This window comes from Achroia grisella, unplaced genomic scaffold (assembly GCF_030625045.1).
Source record: "Achroia grisella isolate CSIRO2021 unplaced genomic scaffold, CSIRO_AGI_Agris_v1 utg782, whole genome shotgun sequence".
Lineage (NCBI taxonomy): Eukaryota > Metazoa > Arthropoda > Insecta > Lepidoptera > Pyralidae > Achroia > Achroia grisella.
The window spans coordinates 4,807,013-4,822,475 of NW_026713022.1; the positions used below are offsets into that span (position 1 = coordinate 4,807,013).

The 15,463-nt window shown below is 33.7% G+C and overlaps 2 protein-coding genes across 2 annotated transcripts; one reads left to right on the top strand and one right to left on the bottom strand.

Annotated features, from left to right (window-relative positions):
• Window positions 1-1,563: 1,563 nt before the first annotated feature.
• On the bottom strand, window positions 1,564-5,540 carry LOC131851379 (tyrosine-protein phosphatase non-receptor type 13-like). Its single transcript, XM_059201872.1, has 2 exons — window positions 5,448-5,540; window positions 1,564-4,928 (listed from the first exon to the last, which is right to left on the bottom strand). Exon 2 carries the CDS (start codon window positions 4,922-4,924, stop codon window positions 1,643-1,645), a length of 3,282 nt encoding a protein of 1,093 aa, XP_059057855.1. The 5' UTR covers window positions 4,925-4,928; window positions 5,448-5,540; the 3' UTR covers window positions 1,564-1,642.
• A 211-nt stretch (window positions 5,541-5,751) lies between these two features.
• Window positions 5,752-14,245, top strand: LOC131851388 (vesicle transport through interaction with t-SNAREs homolog 1A). The gene is made up of 5 exons (XM_059201882.1): window positions 5,752-6,025; window positions 6,874-6,932; window positions 8,735-8,855; window positions 12,270-12,478; window positions 13,260-14,245. Exons 1-5 carry the CDS (start codon window positions 5,932-5,934, stop codon window positions 13,407-13,409), a joined length of 633 nt encoding a protein of 210 aa, XP_059057865.1. The 5' UTR covers window positions 5,752-5,931; the 3' UTR covers window positions 13,410-14,245.
• Window positions 14,246-15,463: the final 1,218 nt, after the last annotated feature.

Here is a 15,463-nt window from a genome sequence, read left to right on the forward strand (position 1 = left end):
CTATTGTTTCTAGCACTTTCTCATTATTTAGACAAGGAGTAGTTACTCTATATTTATATAGAGTTAGCAGACGTAATTTTTGTGTGTCATGGAATTATTTATTCGGGCTCCGAATTTGTGTACATAAATATAATATGGTAATATAAGTTTTTTTAACATATGACAGTGGAATGCTCCCGCCTGCGCTAACGGTTTACGGTAGCGGGGCACCAGTGGAGGATGATAAGACCAAGACGAGGTCAGGTCAAAAAGCCCATCGTGACAAATTCACTAGACATTTATCACGATGTTTTCCAAGGGGAATCGCGTGGAGGTCAACCTGACATGGTACATAGCTAACAATAGGGTCACTAGGTCATATTAGTAAGTACGGTCATATTACTAACAATCACTTTCCCCTTGATATACATAAATAGGTGGTGAATCCCATTGTTATATTCTTATCGATTTTCCTTGTATCCCTATAGAATATAAATATGTGAATAGAAGAACTAAAACTACATAACTCTCAAACTAATTCACATGACATACATATTACTGCTTCAGTTATGAATCTTAACTGATATTGTTACGTAAGCGACATACTCAAATAGCTGTACTATCAAACAGTATGTGATAAGAGGTATTCACTATATGTATTATTATCATTATTAAGCGCTTGGAGGACGATGGTTCAATGTTGAACTGTGCTGTCTTAATCAAGACACTAATATATTTGATAATAGGCTTAGTATGATAATCCAATTATTAAATGTGTTAATAAGCATTTAGGTTTAGAAACAAGATTAATGGCTAAATTTGATAACTTATATTACCTATATTCATATAGATTTAATATATAAAATTGTCTTGTCGCAGTATTTGTTACCAAGCTCCTCCGAAACGGTTTTACGGTTTGAGAATCGGCTACTATCTATTTATCATATCCCTAAGTGATAAGGGTTGTCCACCCTTATAATTTTTTTTAATTATTGGAGATTTTTATTTTTTTTATAGTGTAGCATTAAAAATACAAACAACTTGAAATTTTCACCCTTCTACCATCAACCTATTTTTTAACAGTGATTTTAATTTATATGGCAAAACAATATTTGCTGGGTCAGCTAGCTGTTACTTAAATCCTTCGAAACGGTTTTACCGATTTTTATGAAATGTTGTATGCATGTCGGGTAGGTCTGAAAATCGGCCAACATCTATTTTTCATACCCCCCAGGATAAGGGTGACCCACAGCTAAATAGTTTTTGAACTTTTCTTATTTTCATTTATTTATAGTACATACATACACACAACCGTTAATTTTCATGAGTACATACACACAACCCATTTTCACCCATCACATCAACCTCTATTTTTAAAAAACGATTTTAATTTATATGGCAAAACTACGCTACGCTGTGAACTAGTATTGTGCTAATCTGCTAGACCACCGCCGCTAAAACTATACTTGCACTCCCATCTCATCAACAGAGGCAATTTCACGAGAATCAGGAACGGTAGTTTCCTGTGGATAATTTATAAAAAAGAATTTAAGAATATTGTCACAAAATTATAATGTATTTGTATATTTATTTAGATCTCTTTAACAATTTATATACTATAATATACATAGAAAATAATTATCACTTATGTTACTATTATTTCTTATAAAAATATTTGATCTTCATCTGAGTCACCATAAACAAAATGTCTTCTCACCACAGCATCATTAGTAATTGCACTAGATTCAATAGGTGTAGTTGTATTTTTACAAGGGGTCACAGGGTACTTGACAGGTCCCAACCATTTCCTGCCAAGACCAAAATTTCTAGGTAACGGAACAGATTTAGCCGAACTACTCTTCACTGATTTACAGTCAAGACTATTCAATGATGATTGAATTGACTTAATAGATGACCCCTTCAATATTGCTTCCTCTGTATCACCATTGAAATAATGTTCCGTTAAATCTACATCGGCTGGAATACTCAAACTTAGAGGTCGTCGTTTATGTCGCGCATTAGGAAAATGACCACGCCAAGTGTTAAACTTTTGCTGGTTTTGCTTAAGAGGCGTGGCTTCTCGAGAAGAGCCTCCCATGTCTGATTCCTCGTATACTCTATTTTCTGAATAACATTTTTGCATATTGCTTCTATTTGGAGTGTTTTGTTTGCTATTGTCTTTCATTCTTTTGATAACTTTTTCCTTCGTCAATTTAATAAGAGCGTACACAGTCTTTAGAGCTTCCTCATTTAGTAATTCGTCATCAGTAATCTCTACATCTATTGCACTTGCAATACTTTGACTTATATTCTTATGATTTGACAATTTTGGTTGATTTGATACCTCAAAGTTATTTGCCATATGCAATTGATGTTCAACATTAATATTCTTGTTTGCATTTTGTAAAACTATAAGTTCCACCTTATGTGGAGCTGACTGCAACATTTTTAAAGCTTGTTCATATTTAACATTAAGTAAAGTCTTTCCATTCACTGATATAATTTGATCACCAGGTAAAAGTTTCTTGCAGAAATCTGCAGCACTTTCTGGTGTTATAGATTTTATATAAACATTACCATCTGAACCTTCAGCTACTTGTAAACCTAAGGCATTCATTTCATCCCTTTCTAATATTGCTGTGACAAATACTCTTTCTCCTTGTACACAACCCATATTATCCAACTTTTCAAATAAAGATGTATTCAAACAAGATTCATTAATAGCACCATTATAATTAAAAGCTTCTGAGTATACTTTTGGAGATTCTAAAACATAGGCAGTTGGTAAATTTGTAGCACCTTGACTATAATGTCGCTCTGGTAATAATTTCATACTATCAACATTGCAATGTTGCCTCTGCTCTGAATTTAAATCATCTGAATCACTTTGAGTTGTAGCTAGTTCACAATCAGACCGAGTGCAATAATCAGATTTATTTATTGGTGATCTAGAGTACCTATTAGTTGCACCAGATTTCATGCCATTAAAAACCCTTGTACCCATTTTTACACCTTGTCTTCTAGGTAAACTACAGCTTTCTGATGATGACAATCCATCATTAGAAGAATTGCCTGGTATATGTTGATTTGAAGAGTTAAGCATGCTATTTTCATTCTGCTGTGAAAGTATTTGTCTTAACAATTCTTCTGTGTTTGGCTTTTCGTTTTCTTTATTATGGGCTCTTTTTTCACCAAATATATCCATTTTAAATCTTCTTCTTACCGGTCTTCTGGCTCTAATGGGATTTCTAACAGCTAAATTATAGCTATCTTGATAGTTACTACATTCTGTTGTTTTTGGACTTTCATCTTTACTTAAATGATAATTCTCACCTGATAAGTAAGTAATAAAGTCATCCTTTGCATATAGTTTCAGATACAATCGGTGGTGTAAGGAGGCTAGCCAAAAAGAAAAGTAACTTTTATTGTCTGTCATTTTTAACTTATATTTTACACCAATTTTTGATAATCCTGAATATGAATTGGGTATTATATACAAATTCTTTTTATTGTAATAAAAAGTATGTATATGATGCCATGGTAAGCTTTGCAAGACAATACGATCAATGCTGCTTCCTGGCGATCCAGTACTCTGGTTATTTCTAGAATAGAGTGTGACACCCCTTGGACCAATAGAAAGCCAAACATCTCTACAGAAACCATCTCTTGTGGCCCAAATGGCAGAGTAAAAATGAGCACCATAATCACGGAATGTTTGTGCTAATGTTATATAATTTGATATTGCTTTATTCCTGTCTAGGCCATGTCTCGATTCATGAGCTCGTTTCATTCGCAACTTGACGTCTGCCATGTCATTTGTAATTATACTCTCTGGTAAATAATGCTCTAACAAAAAATAATCAGCAGTACCATGTTCACGATATGAAAATTCTCCAAATTCAATGTGCAATGCATATCCTGCTAGTAAAATTAGATTCTGGATTGTTGATGTCATTTGGCCTTCTACTGTTGCTCTTCTTAATTGTAAATAAACTCTATACACCCATTCTCCGCTTTGTATATTATTGGCAATATTTTTAGGTAAAAAGAATTTAATTCTTAAGAAAACTGTCACAGAATTATTATCATCTGTTGATTTATTTTTTTTATTACTATTTTTATGCCAATTTTCTGGAGCAATCTTTTTGATTTTGTAATCATCTGGCAAAAATATAAAATCACCTCCAACTAAAACTGCAACACCTAACATAAAGTTGTGTTCATATTTTTCACTGTGAACTAGACCTTCAAAAAGCTGTCCTGCTGTTATTACATTTGGATCGCATATAACTTCTACTCTTTGTCCATTTAGTAAGACAACTGTGATCATTCTCTTTTCAGTTAGTGCAGACAGAGTTAGATCCATGTGTTTCACAGGCTGAGATGCTCTTACAATGAACTCAGGTCCAATATAAGATTCCTTGCCTTTAAATCCACAATCAGCTTTATAGAGTCTTGAAGCAGCTCTCTGAACTGGTTTTCCTCTTCTGCAATTTGAACTGAAATTAAGGTTTGTATTTGGGTTTGCCCTTCCTAGTTTTTCTCCAGCGCTTATCGCCACCATTGATACAGCATTGTTTGTTATCTGAGGCTCCTCAATCTGTGTACTACAAGCTATTTCTAATGTAGAATGAGCATTGCTTAGTCCTCCTCTTCTAATAGTGTCGCCATAGTTAAACATGACATTTCTGTTTCTATTGAGTCTACAACTTGGAAATGGATCCTTTTCATCAGGTGATTTTAGGAGAGCAACACAGCTCCTCGGACGAGTACTTACTTTTAAATCTATATTTGCGTTAGTAACCTCCTTGGAGTGATGTCGTCTTTTGACCTTGTCTAATGCTTCATCAGATTTTATGTTGTGGTAGTCCATAATAGGACTGAGACCAATGGAGGCAGCGGAACAGGAACTACGACCTGAATCTTCATCGTAATTGCGATGCATGGTTCTGAAATATAATACAAATAAAATATAATTATTGTTGAAGTAAAAATACAAATACATCTGGTTACAAAATATTTATTTACAATTAACAATTTTTATTTGTTATTATTTTTTATTGTTTAATATTTGCAGTTTATAAATATATTATGCATAAAGTATGCAGATTGAGTATAAGATACACAATAATGTATGTTTTCTAAATAACATAAATAAACATATTTACCTTACGAACAAATAATGCGTCAAAAACAGAACTTATAACTTGAGAAAAGTGAAAACTACGCTCGCATGAGCATATCTGCATGCACATAACTTTGTGTGAATAAACAGTCATTGTTTATTCAAATGAGACCTCAAACAATGTACTTTTATAGGAAAGTTTCAAAATAGTTAAGTAATAAGTAAACACGTAGTTCTTATACATTACGAACGTAAAAAATCTTACCCTAATAAAGTGAATAAACGTTTTACATAGTTTAAATAAAAAAATGTACTATTCTATAGTAATTAAACGAATACTTACCCTATACTATGTTAGCTATTAGACTTAAAATTCATGTTTTCAGAATTTTCTACATATATGCTCTATCTGAGCATTTCAGTTTCGATACGTATATATTTAAATAATAAAACTAAGGTATAAAAACTGTGATTGAAATAGGCAAATGAAATTGAAAACAAAGCTGAAAAATTAGTTGGGTGTTTTTTAAATTACAATTTTATGACTTTGGATAGACTCAAGCTTAGCAATAGTTTTGTATTTATCTATGGTATGTATATCAATTCGTGGTCATAGAGATAGTGTTTTCTAATCTGTGCGCATTGCTCTGTGCTGTAGACAATTTACTGTCATATTATTACATGCAATCGTTTAATTGATTAGTCTTCAATCAATTCTTTGATATTGAAAAAAGATTCCTATTAAATTTTGCAATTTTCATATTGCATTAAATCAGAACGTAATAATTTTGTTTTGTGCTTATTATGATCTAAATAAAAATTAAAAGATGGCCACCTTAATTCAATCTTATGAACAACAATATTCAGTGCTTACAGCTGATATTACAGCTAAGATTGGACGCTTGAAATTGGGAAATGACGGTGAATATTATTTATTACCTATTATATTAACTATACTAGCCCGTAGATTTCGTTGTCGTATAATTTTTTTGTTAAAAACCGATCAGAATCAAACAAACAATAAATTTTAAAAGTTTATCATATATAATTAGTTAAAACCGCACCCAAATCGGTTAAGGCTTTTCTGAGATTATCGCGCACAAACGCAGAGAGTAATAGACAAACAAACACAATTTCTATCAATAATTATTTTGAGTTCCCAAATAATGTCCTTCAATAGTACTTTGCTCATGTCTTCTAAGTACAGGAAGCAATAAAACAATTTATACTTATGTATATTTAACCAACCGCCTAAAAACCAAGTTTCAAGCTTCTAGCTTTATAAATGACGATAATTCCCTACAACCTTTCATCTACCATTTCAACCCCTTATAAATTTATTCTTTATTTATATTTAATCAACAGCCTAAAATATAACTTTCTAGCTTCTAGCTTTAAAAATGATGTATATCCATATAACCTTTCAACCCCTTCTAACTTTTTGTTTAATTTATATTTAATCAACCCTTTACAACCCTTTTTCTTTATTTATTTTCAATCAATAGCCTAAAAATAAGATTCAATCTTCTTGCTTTCAAAACTTCCTTACTTCCATACAAACTTTCATTACCCCTTTCAACCCTTTTATCACATTAAAAAGTAACCTATTTCCTCAAGGTAGGTCTGAAGGTTTAGACTATCTGTGTACCAAATTTCATCTAAATCGGTTCAGTATTTTTGGCATGTAAGTGAGACAGACTAATGGATGGACAGTTACTTTCGTATTTATAGTATTTTTAAACAATATACTAATTATATTGTAACTTCAGATAACCGAGATCAGTTGACGAGAGAAATTCAAGCTAATTTTGATGAAGCTAATGATTTGGTAAGTTTGCATATTTTCACATTTTCTATGTTGTTACATTGGTTTCTATGTTGATTGTCGTATGCCTAATCCTTGTTGTTAATTAAATATAAAATAGCAACACACAAGTTTCTTGCTTATTCTTCTTGTGATGAATCTGCATTCTGAATAAGCGGTAGAATAAAAAAACTTGACTATTCAAAAGTGCTTATATTAAGTTTATTTGAATAAAGATTATTTCTATTTCAATTTCACAGTAAAACGCACATCACACTTTTACTGCAGGAACAATTACCTGATTATAACTCATTACTATACATTTAGAAGAAATATACTATTATATGCCATGCAACTAGGTGTTCTAGGTCTGCCCTATGTACTTTTACATCTGTATAATACAGATGTAAAAGTACATATTTATATTGTATAAGTACTTATTTATATAACTTTAATGCATATAATACAGACTGTATTATGCACATTAAAGTTATATAAATATCTGACTCTATTCATAGAATCTATCTAGAACTACTACTACTACTTTACTAGAGAGAACTATCAGTTATATAGTACCGATAATACAAACTCTACTTAGATTGGGACTAGATGGTAATGTGTGACTTGGGCAGGGTCCTGAGTGTAATAATGTATTTATACTAAGATTAAATAAACATTAAATTATAATGAAACATAACTCACATTTCATTCTGTATCATTATTATCACTTCCGTATCATTATTATTTATGTTCTAAAATCTGTTGTGCAGGATTAAATACACACACACACACAGACAAACACAAAAAGAATTTGAAAGAAAATATAATATAATAAATTAGAAATATTTGCTTGTACACTCTTTATAGTGCAATATAGAATAAATAAATAAATATTTAGTTAACTGACTGTATATTATAGAAGAGTGGAGCATCCTGGCACAAGCATTTTTATGCTTAAAAGGAGGCTGCAACAACTGAATGGAACTTAGTAAGGGTTCTATTATCTAAATAAAGACTTAGTTTTTTTAATTATATAGTAACTAGCTACTCACCCCGGCTTCGCCCGGGTGTACATGAATTATACATATAAACCTTCCTCTTGAATCACTATCTATTAAAAAAACCGCATCAAAATCCGTTGCGTTATAGTTATAAGTCGAGATTTTGCCGCCGTCGTCGCTAGCAAACCGGCTGCTTCAGTACAGCGGCGTGTGCCAAAAACGGCACTGAACATTGACCCTACGTGTGCTGCCACTGGCAACCGCGACGATGATGGCTTCGTCGTGGTACAAAAGAAGAGGCGCACAAACAGGGTCAATAGGAATCATTGTGGCACTGCACTCACTGGGCCCAACTTTCTGCTGCGTGCTGCTACACCGACCACGACAATGTACCTGTCCCGTCTACATTACGCTACTAAGTAGCAGGACATTGTCGATTATATTCGTACCAAGAGTAACCTGACATTGAGGGTGACGCAACTGAAGTCGAGTCACAACGCGAGTTTCAAAGCGTTTGTGGCCCTGGTCCCCACCGACTTGCTGCCCACCTTCATGAAAGAGGACTACTGGCCGAAAGGTGTGGTGTATCGACGCTACCGTGGCAGATTGCCGTCTTCAGTGCCGTGATCACACAGACAATATTATTGTATTTGTTTTTAAATATTATATTATATGTATGTTAGTCTATAAGGTATTTATAATATGGGCCTAGTTGCCTGAAATAAATGAATAAATAAATAAAAATAAATAAATAAAGATTTAAGCATACATAGGGACGGACAGACAACGACAGCGAGTCTTAACACGACTAATTTTGTGTTCCAGTTAGAACAACTGGAGCTGGAGTCCCGCGGCGCAGGTGCCGGATCGCGCGTGGGTGCCTACCGCGCCGAGCTGCAGCGTGTCCGCGATGAATACCGCTTAGTCATCAGCAATTCTGCATCATGTAAGCAGTTGTCTTTTTGTACACATTTCATAGATTACTAAATAGATAAATAAATAATATAGTTTTCGATGGACCTACTAACACACTTTGCATTTACATTGAACTAGACAGATGGTATGGAAAAAAATATAAATATAAAAGAAACTTGATGTTCATTTCATTCATTCATAATTTAAGAGCGTGTGTGTGTGTGCTCTTGTCTGTGGAGGTTTCGCCTTCTATGATCTTCTATCAATCGTTTTTTGTTGTTCACAAGCGGTTATAATGTCCTACATAATTTTTTTTTTATTTTGATTTTAGAAGGAGGAAGTGAGTGAACGATCTAACCGCTCACTCGTTCCCGAGTCTTTATTTGTAATCTACAACGTGTACTATGATTATAAATGGCTCCTTTATATATATATATTATATGTGTAGTATTTTAAATGATTGTGAAAAATGTTTAATAATATTTTTCTTCTTTCTTGTATACAGTTAGTGGCAAAAAGTCTACTAAAAATATTGGACTTTTGGATAATGGTCATATTAATTAATCAGTACATTTCACTTCATCAACAATCCTAAATTTTAAATATTTATCATTTGAGATGCGAAAATAGTAGTACGGATCGAGTTACAAGATTACGAGTTATGGGTACCAGACAACTTAAATGAATACATACTTAGATATTTTTGTAAATACATACATAATATACATAGAAAACACCCAGATCGATACAAACAATCATACTCATGAACACAAATGTTTGTGCCGCGCTAGGAATCAAACCCGGTGCGCGTAAAGCAGTGTGTTTAAGTTTTAGAACGTCAGGAACCACTACAGGACTATTACTATAGACACTATTAAATTCAAATTCAAAAATCATTTATTCATGTAGGACATTTTAGCCGCTTATGAACGTCAAATTTTTACATTATAATTTTTGTTTTTCCCTACCGTCCAGTGGGCTAATTATGTAACTTCGTTCGCAACGATTTTCGTATGTAACGTAGTGAAAATGACGTCATCTGTCAATAATGCGATCATATTGACGCCATTTGACGCTGTCAACTAGCATTGCAACGTAAACGCAACTTTACATATCGATAAAAATTATTTCTATCGAATGTCGATTTAGTAACCTCGTTGCAACGTCACGTAATCGCTATTTTGCCGAAATGACAGCGTGGAATTGAAACGGTTTTTACATTATGAGAAACAATTTAGAAGGTGTTTCTTTTGGTTACAATCTTTAAAATATCAGCATTAGCAGCATTATTTATCTTGTTTTGGTAATTTTCAGTATTACATATATTTTTATTATATTAAATATTACGTAGAAAGTCGTGAAAAGGTTTTAAATTTATTAAAATGGGAAAATTGTCACGACTCACAACATGACATCAGTGTTGCCAATTCGATATTTTATTTTCGTCCCAAATCACATAGAATGTTGTATTAACTAGAGTAAATGTTTAATATAAAATTAGGTACCTAGGTATCTATAGCAGAAAAGAAAATTTAATTTGTAGGTTAGATTAATATTAATAATGATTATAAATAGTTTGTATAAAATATGCTTTTATATTCAAAATTATTAACCTTATTTTTTCATTAGAATAGAATAGACTTTCTTTATTTTATTTTATTAAATGTCTATTAATAAAATTAAAATAAAAGAACAAGTGAACGCTGCAGTATATTTTGTAATTTTTGAACGCAATAAAAATTGTTTCAAATCAACCAACTAGTGTAACAACCCAATAAATTAAAATGTATCCCTCTAAAGGTATAAGCTATCTAATGTACTGACTTTTTAAATTGGTCGGATTAAAAATATTCCGCTGCAACTTCATAGTAGTGTTTTATCGATAGAAATGATTTATGTTGCGGTCATTCGACCTTACTTGATCGCATTTTTTAAATTGAAATGATTTCATATTGCATCACAACTTCAACAGAAACAATTTCATATCGTGTTACATAATTAGCCCACAGTTCAATATATATATCCAATTGAGAAGAACTGGCAAGAAACTCAATTGAGTTACTTTTTTTTTTTAAAGCCAGTTTATTTACAATGTTTTTTTATATAGGTGTCTATGTCTAACATTAAATGAAAATTCAGTGCATGAACAACTATTGCCATGCACACTCGTCATTCAAGTAATCGTTTAGTGAGTAATAGGCTTTGCTCAGTAAATATGATTAGTAGTATTAGTAGTATATTAGTAGTGTAGGATTTATATAATTGTATATGCATATTTTTTTTTATGGATGATAATGGAATGGAGCGTTCGCCTGCGCTAACGGTTTACGCTGATGGAGCACCAGTGGAGGATGATAAGATGAACATGAAGTCAGATCAGTTAGCCCATCGTGACAAATTCACCGGGAATTTATCACGATGGTTTCCAGGGGGAACCGCGTGGAGGTCGACCTGACATGGAACATTGTGGAATGAGTAGTCATGCTCACTAAAATGTCCAGACATGTGGCGGCGTGGTGGGCCGGGTCATTGGGCTCCCTAAAATATGGTCGAGCGCAGTGATGGCTAGCTCATCCGTCATACTCGTGAACGAGTGCTGCTTGTAGGGACTGGTCTGCTCTTATCACTACGACTGATTTAATCTTATTGTGTTTTTATATTTGATCCTAAATAAATTAGTGCTGGTTGGTAGTTTGTATTCACACGTTTCGACTTGTAAAATGTGAACTTACAAGGATTGTTTAAAAGAGTAACACACAAGTTTCTTGCTTAGTCTTCTTGTGATGAGACAGCTTTCCGAATAAGCGGTAGATTAAAAAAAAATGTTGACTATTCAAAAGTGCTTAAATTAAGTTTATTTGAATAAATGATTTTCTATTCTATTCTATTCTATTCTACATTGCTAGCAATGGGGTCATGAGTCCACATTACTAACAATCTCCTTTCCCCCTGTATTCATATACAGGGTAAATGTAACAGGCTCCAAATAAAGATAGGTGACACTGCATGTTGTCAACTCACCCGGCCGGCCAGCGGTGATTCTGGGCCATACGGATAAGGTCTGCCTCGGTGTCACTGTTAGGGAAATTGTAACATCTCGGCTGGAGTTGTACAAAAGTGGAAATTAAAGAAATATAATAATATTAAAGTAAATAAAAAAAAAGGCACGGACGTATATGTCTGTGGAAAATTGTATTTAGAAAAAAAAAACCACTACAGGAATCATCACATAGTATATAACACTACAGTGGTGAGGTGATAACATAAAACTATCCTATTAAACCTTCCGACGATCTGGTCAAGATCGCTGGAAGGCATTGGACGCAAGCAGCGCAGGACCGATAGTCGTGGAGATCTTTGGGGGAGGCCTATGTCCAGCAGTGCACGTCTTCCGGGCTGCGATGATGATGATGATGATCCTATTAATATAATATTAATTTTTTAGACAATATGGAGTCGGAAGACATATATGACGATTGGAGTGGCGTAAATGAGCAGCACAGGAAACTGCTCGACAACACCGAGAGACTGGAGCGCAGCGGCAAGAATTTAACAGAGGGGTACCGAGTGGTGCTCGAGACGGAACAGATTGGAGCTGCTGTGCTGCAGGACTTAAGTGTGCAAAGGGAAACTATACAACGATCTAGAGGACGGGTAAGTTTCAATGCCGTTAAATAGATTTAAAAAAGAATTACACCAATGTTAAAAAATGCTGATACTCTTTGCGACAATTAACTTGAAATTGACTTGAATTGTCTAAGAATAGTAATTTGCATGCCTCCTGAATTTGAGACGAACATTTAGGTACAAATATTCGCCTCATATTCAGGTAAATAAAAAAAAATGCTTTAGTATGACAACCTCGGTGGTCGCGGGTTCGATTCCTCGCACGGCACAAACATTTGTATTCATGAGTATGATTGTTTATATCGGTCTGGGTGTTTTCTATGTATAGTATGTATTTATTTACAAAAAAAATATCTATGTATATGTATCAGTTATCTAGTACCCATAACACAAGCTTTACCTAGCTTAACTTGGGTCTAGATGCTGCTGTGTGAATTGTCCTGAGATTATTATTATTATTATTAGTTTTAGTTTAGTTAGTTTAGTTTAGTTTCTTGTGTTTAACACGATAAAAATCGCATGCCCACCGGTGGGTCACTCCGCAACAACATTACCTCACGAAATGTTTTACCTGGGGAACGCTTGTACAATTGTGGATATGATTTAAATTTAAATTTATGTACAGTAGTTCATTCGCTTTATTATACATACATAGAAACACCAGCAGCTATACTCATGTTTAATAGAATACAAATGTTTACACCGTACAAGAAATCGAACCCGCAACCATCGGAAGTATAGCGGTGGTAATTTAATAAATTTAATTGAGCAATTATTTATTATAATTTTAATTATTTATTATTTTCAGTTGCGCGAGACCGATGAACAGCTGAACCGATCGTCGCGGCTCATGAACTCGATGATAATTCGGGCACTGCAGGACCGGTTCATCCTGGTCATGGTGTTCCTGATCCTCGGCGTCCTGATGTGCGTGGGCCTTTATTTCTCGTTTCCCTAGCTAACGGCTCCCCTGTATATCCTCATAGACTTTGAGATAACTCAGTGGATATACTACCTTTATGTGGTGTGTACTAAGTTGTTAACGCTAGGACTCCGCGTGTTTGTATTCAGACATTATATACTCGGATTCCTCTATAAGTATAAACTGTTGCAGATATTCTATTAAGCCGCTTGAGATTATGTTCCTTAGCTTGTACATAGAATCATCGATGTAATTTAATCTTTATGTCTTTGTGTATAAGGTGCTACCAAATTATCTGCACTTTTTGCTTTAACAGATTGAAAACCGCGTTGAAAAATATTATTTCTCACATTGTTTTTTTATGTATTTTATTTTTTAAATAAGTTTTTAGTGTACAATAATTTGATGTAGACATTACTTGACTCCTAAATTTATTTCAATGCCAACGAGTGATCACCCGGTCTCAACGTGTAAATTTACTTTCGTTATCTGTTACTGTCCCACCTGTGGGCATGCGGTCTTTAATGTGTTAAAGCATTGTTAGTTGAACGGAGCGCGAAACGATTTTAGAGATCAGATTTGGACTCTTTGTAAATATACTCCTCATAAACCGCTTGATCGATCGAGACCAAAATTTCATAGAAGGTCGACGTTTAGGCCTCCATCGTTTACCACTCAAAAAAATTCGGTCAATATCAAGTTTTTAAGAAACGCGCTCCGCTCAACATGTTACACCAGTAACAAACCTAGTATATATTACTTTATTAAAGGAATATTGTCTTGGTAGTATTAAGAAAAAAAATCGGTCGAAAATTTCTTCACTGCATGTAAATAGGTCTTTATTTAGGTTCTAAACCCATGGATCCCTTATAGTACTTACTATACTTACATATTACAATAGTACCTATCAATCCTTCAATTTTTGTCCCTCACGGGTCTAGATAGCGAACTTGCATAAGGACGAGCACAAAGATCTACATACATACACAGGGAACAAACGAGCATGCGGCTCACTTGATGGTAAGTGATTACCGCCGCCCATGAGGTCGCAACACCGGGGAATTGCAATTACGTTGCCGGCCTTTTAAAAAGGAATACGCTCTTTTCTTGAAGGTTTCAATATCGTATGTTCGGAACGATGACAATAGACAATACAACAGCCCAAACCCCCCAATAAAAAAATAAAAAATTGTACCAATCACAGCATATTACTAAAGTTACGTATTCAATGTATATAGTATATTAAATTTAAATGTTTATGAACGATATCATGTATGTATGTATAAGTCACTTGTAAATATAATACTATCTTCACGCCGGGTCCTTTGGCAGTGTAGACAGAGAGACTCGTGTGTTATGGCCTCATCCTTACACGTATCTTGTGATGTACTTATAAGCTCATTTCTTGTTATGGACATTTTTAGATAAGTACCCATTCAGATTGTCTCCCAGTCATTCTAAAGTTGGGAGATGATGTCTGTTTTAGCATAATCGTATGACTGAAGCTGGAGCAGCTGTATTTAAGGCTAATTTGCACAAAATTTAATATTTGTATGTAATACAAATATTGTTGTGTAATAAAAATTAGGTTAGAGTTACGAAATTCGATCATACCATGTAGAAAGTAAGGTAGATAATTTGGTAGCAATTATATATCGTAGTTTTTATTAGTGTGTGTGTACTTCCGATGGTCGCAGGTTTATTCCTCGCTCGATACAAACATTTGTATTCATGATTGAAAATCTTTATTCGTAATACAAATAAAGAACATTAATCACTATTATGATTGTTTGTATCGATCTGAGAATTTTCAATATATGATATATATGTATTTGCAAAAAATGTATTTAAGTATTTCTATTAGTTGTCTAGTACCCATACCGCAAGCTCTGCGTAGCTTAGGACTAGATGGCGCTGTGTGGATTGTCTTTAGTTGTTATTGTTAATATATCAGGCACTTGTAATATCTGATGCCTGTACAATGCGTGTAATGAAACTGTGCTATTTTTTATTAAGTTCTTATATAAGTGGAAGTGATGTTGATGATGATAATGATGCTGAAGATGATAATGATGATGACAAGTGGAAGT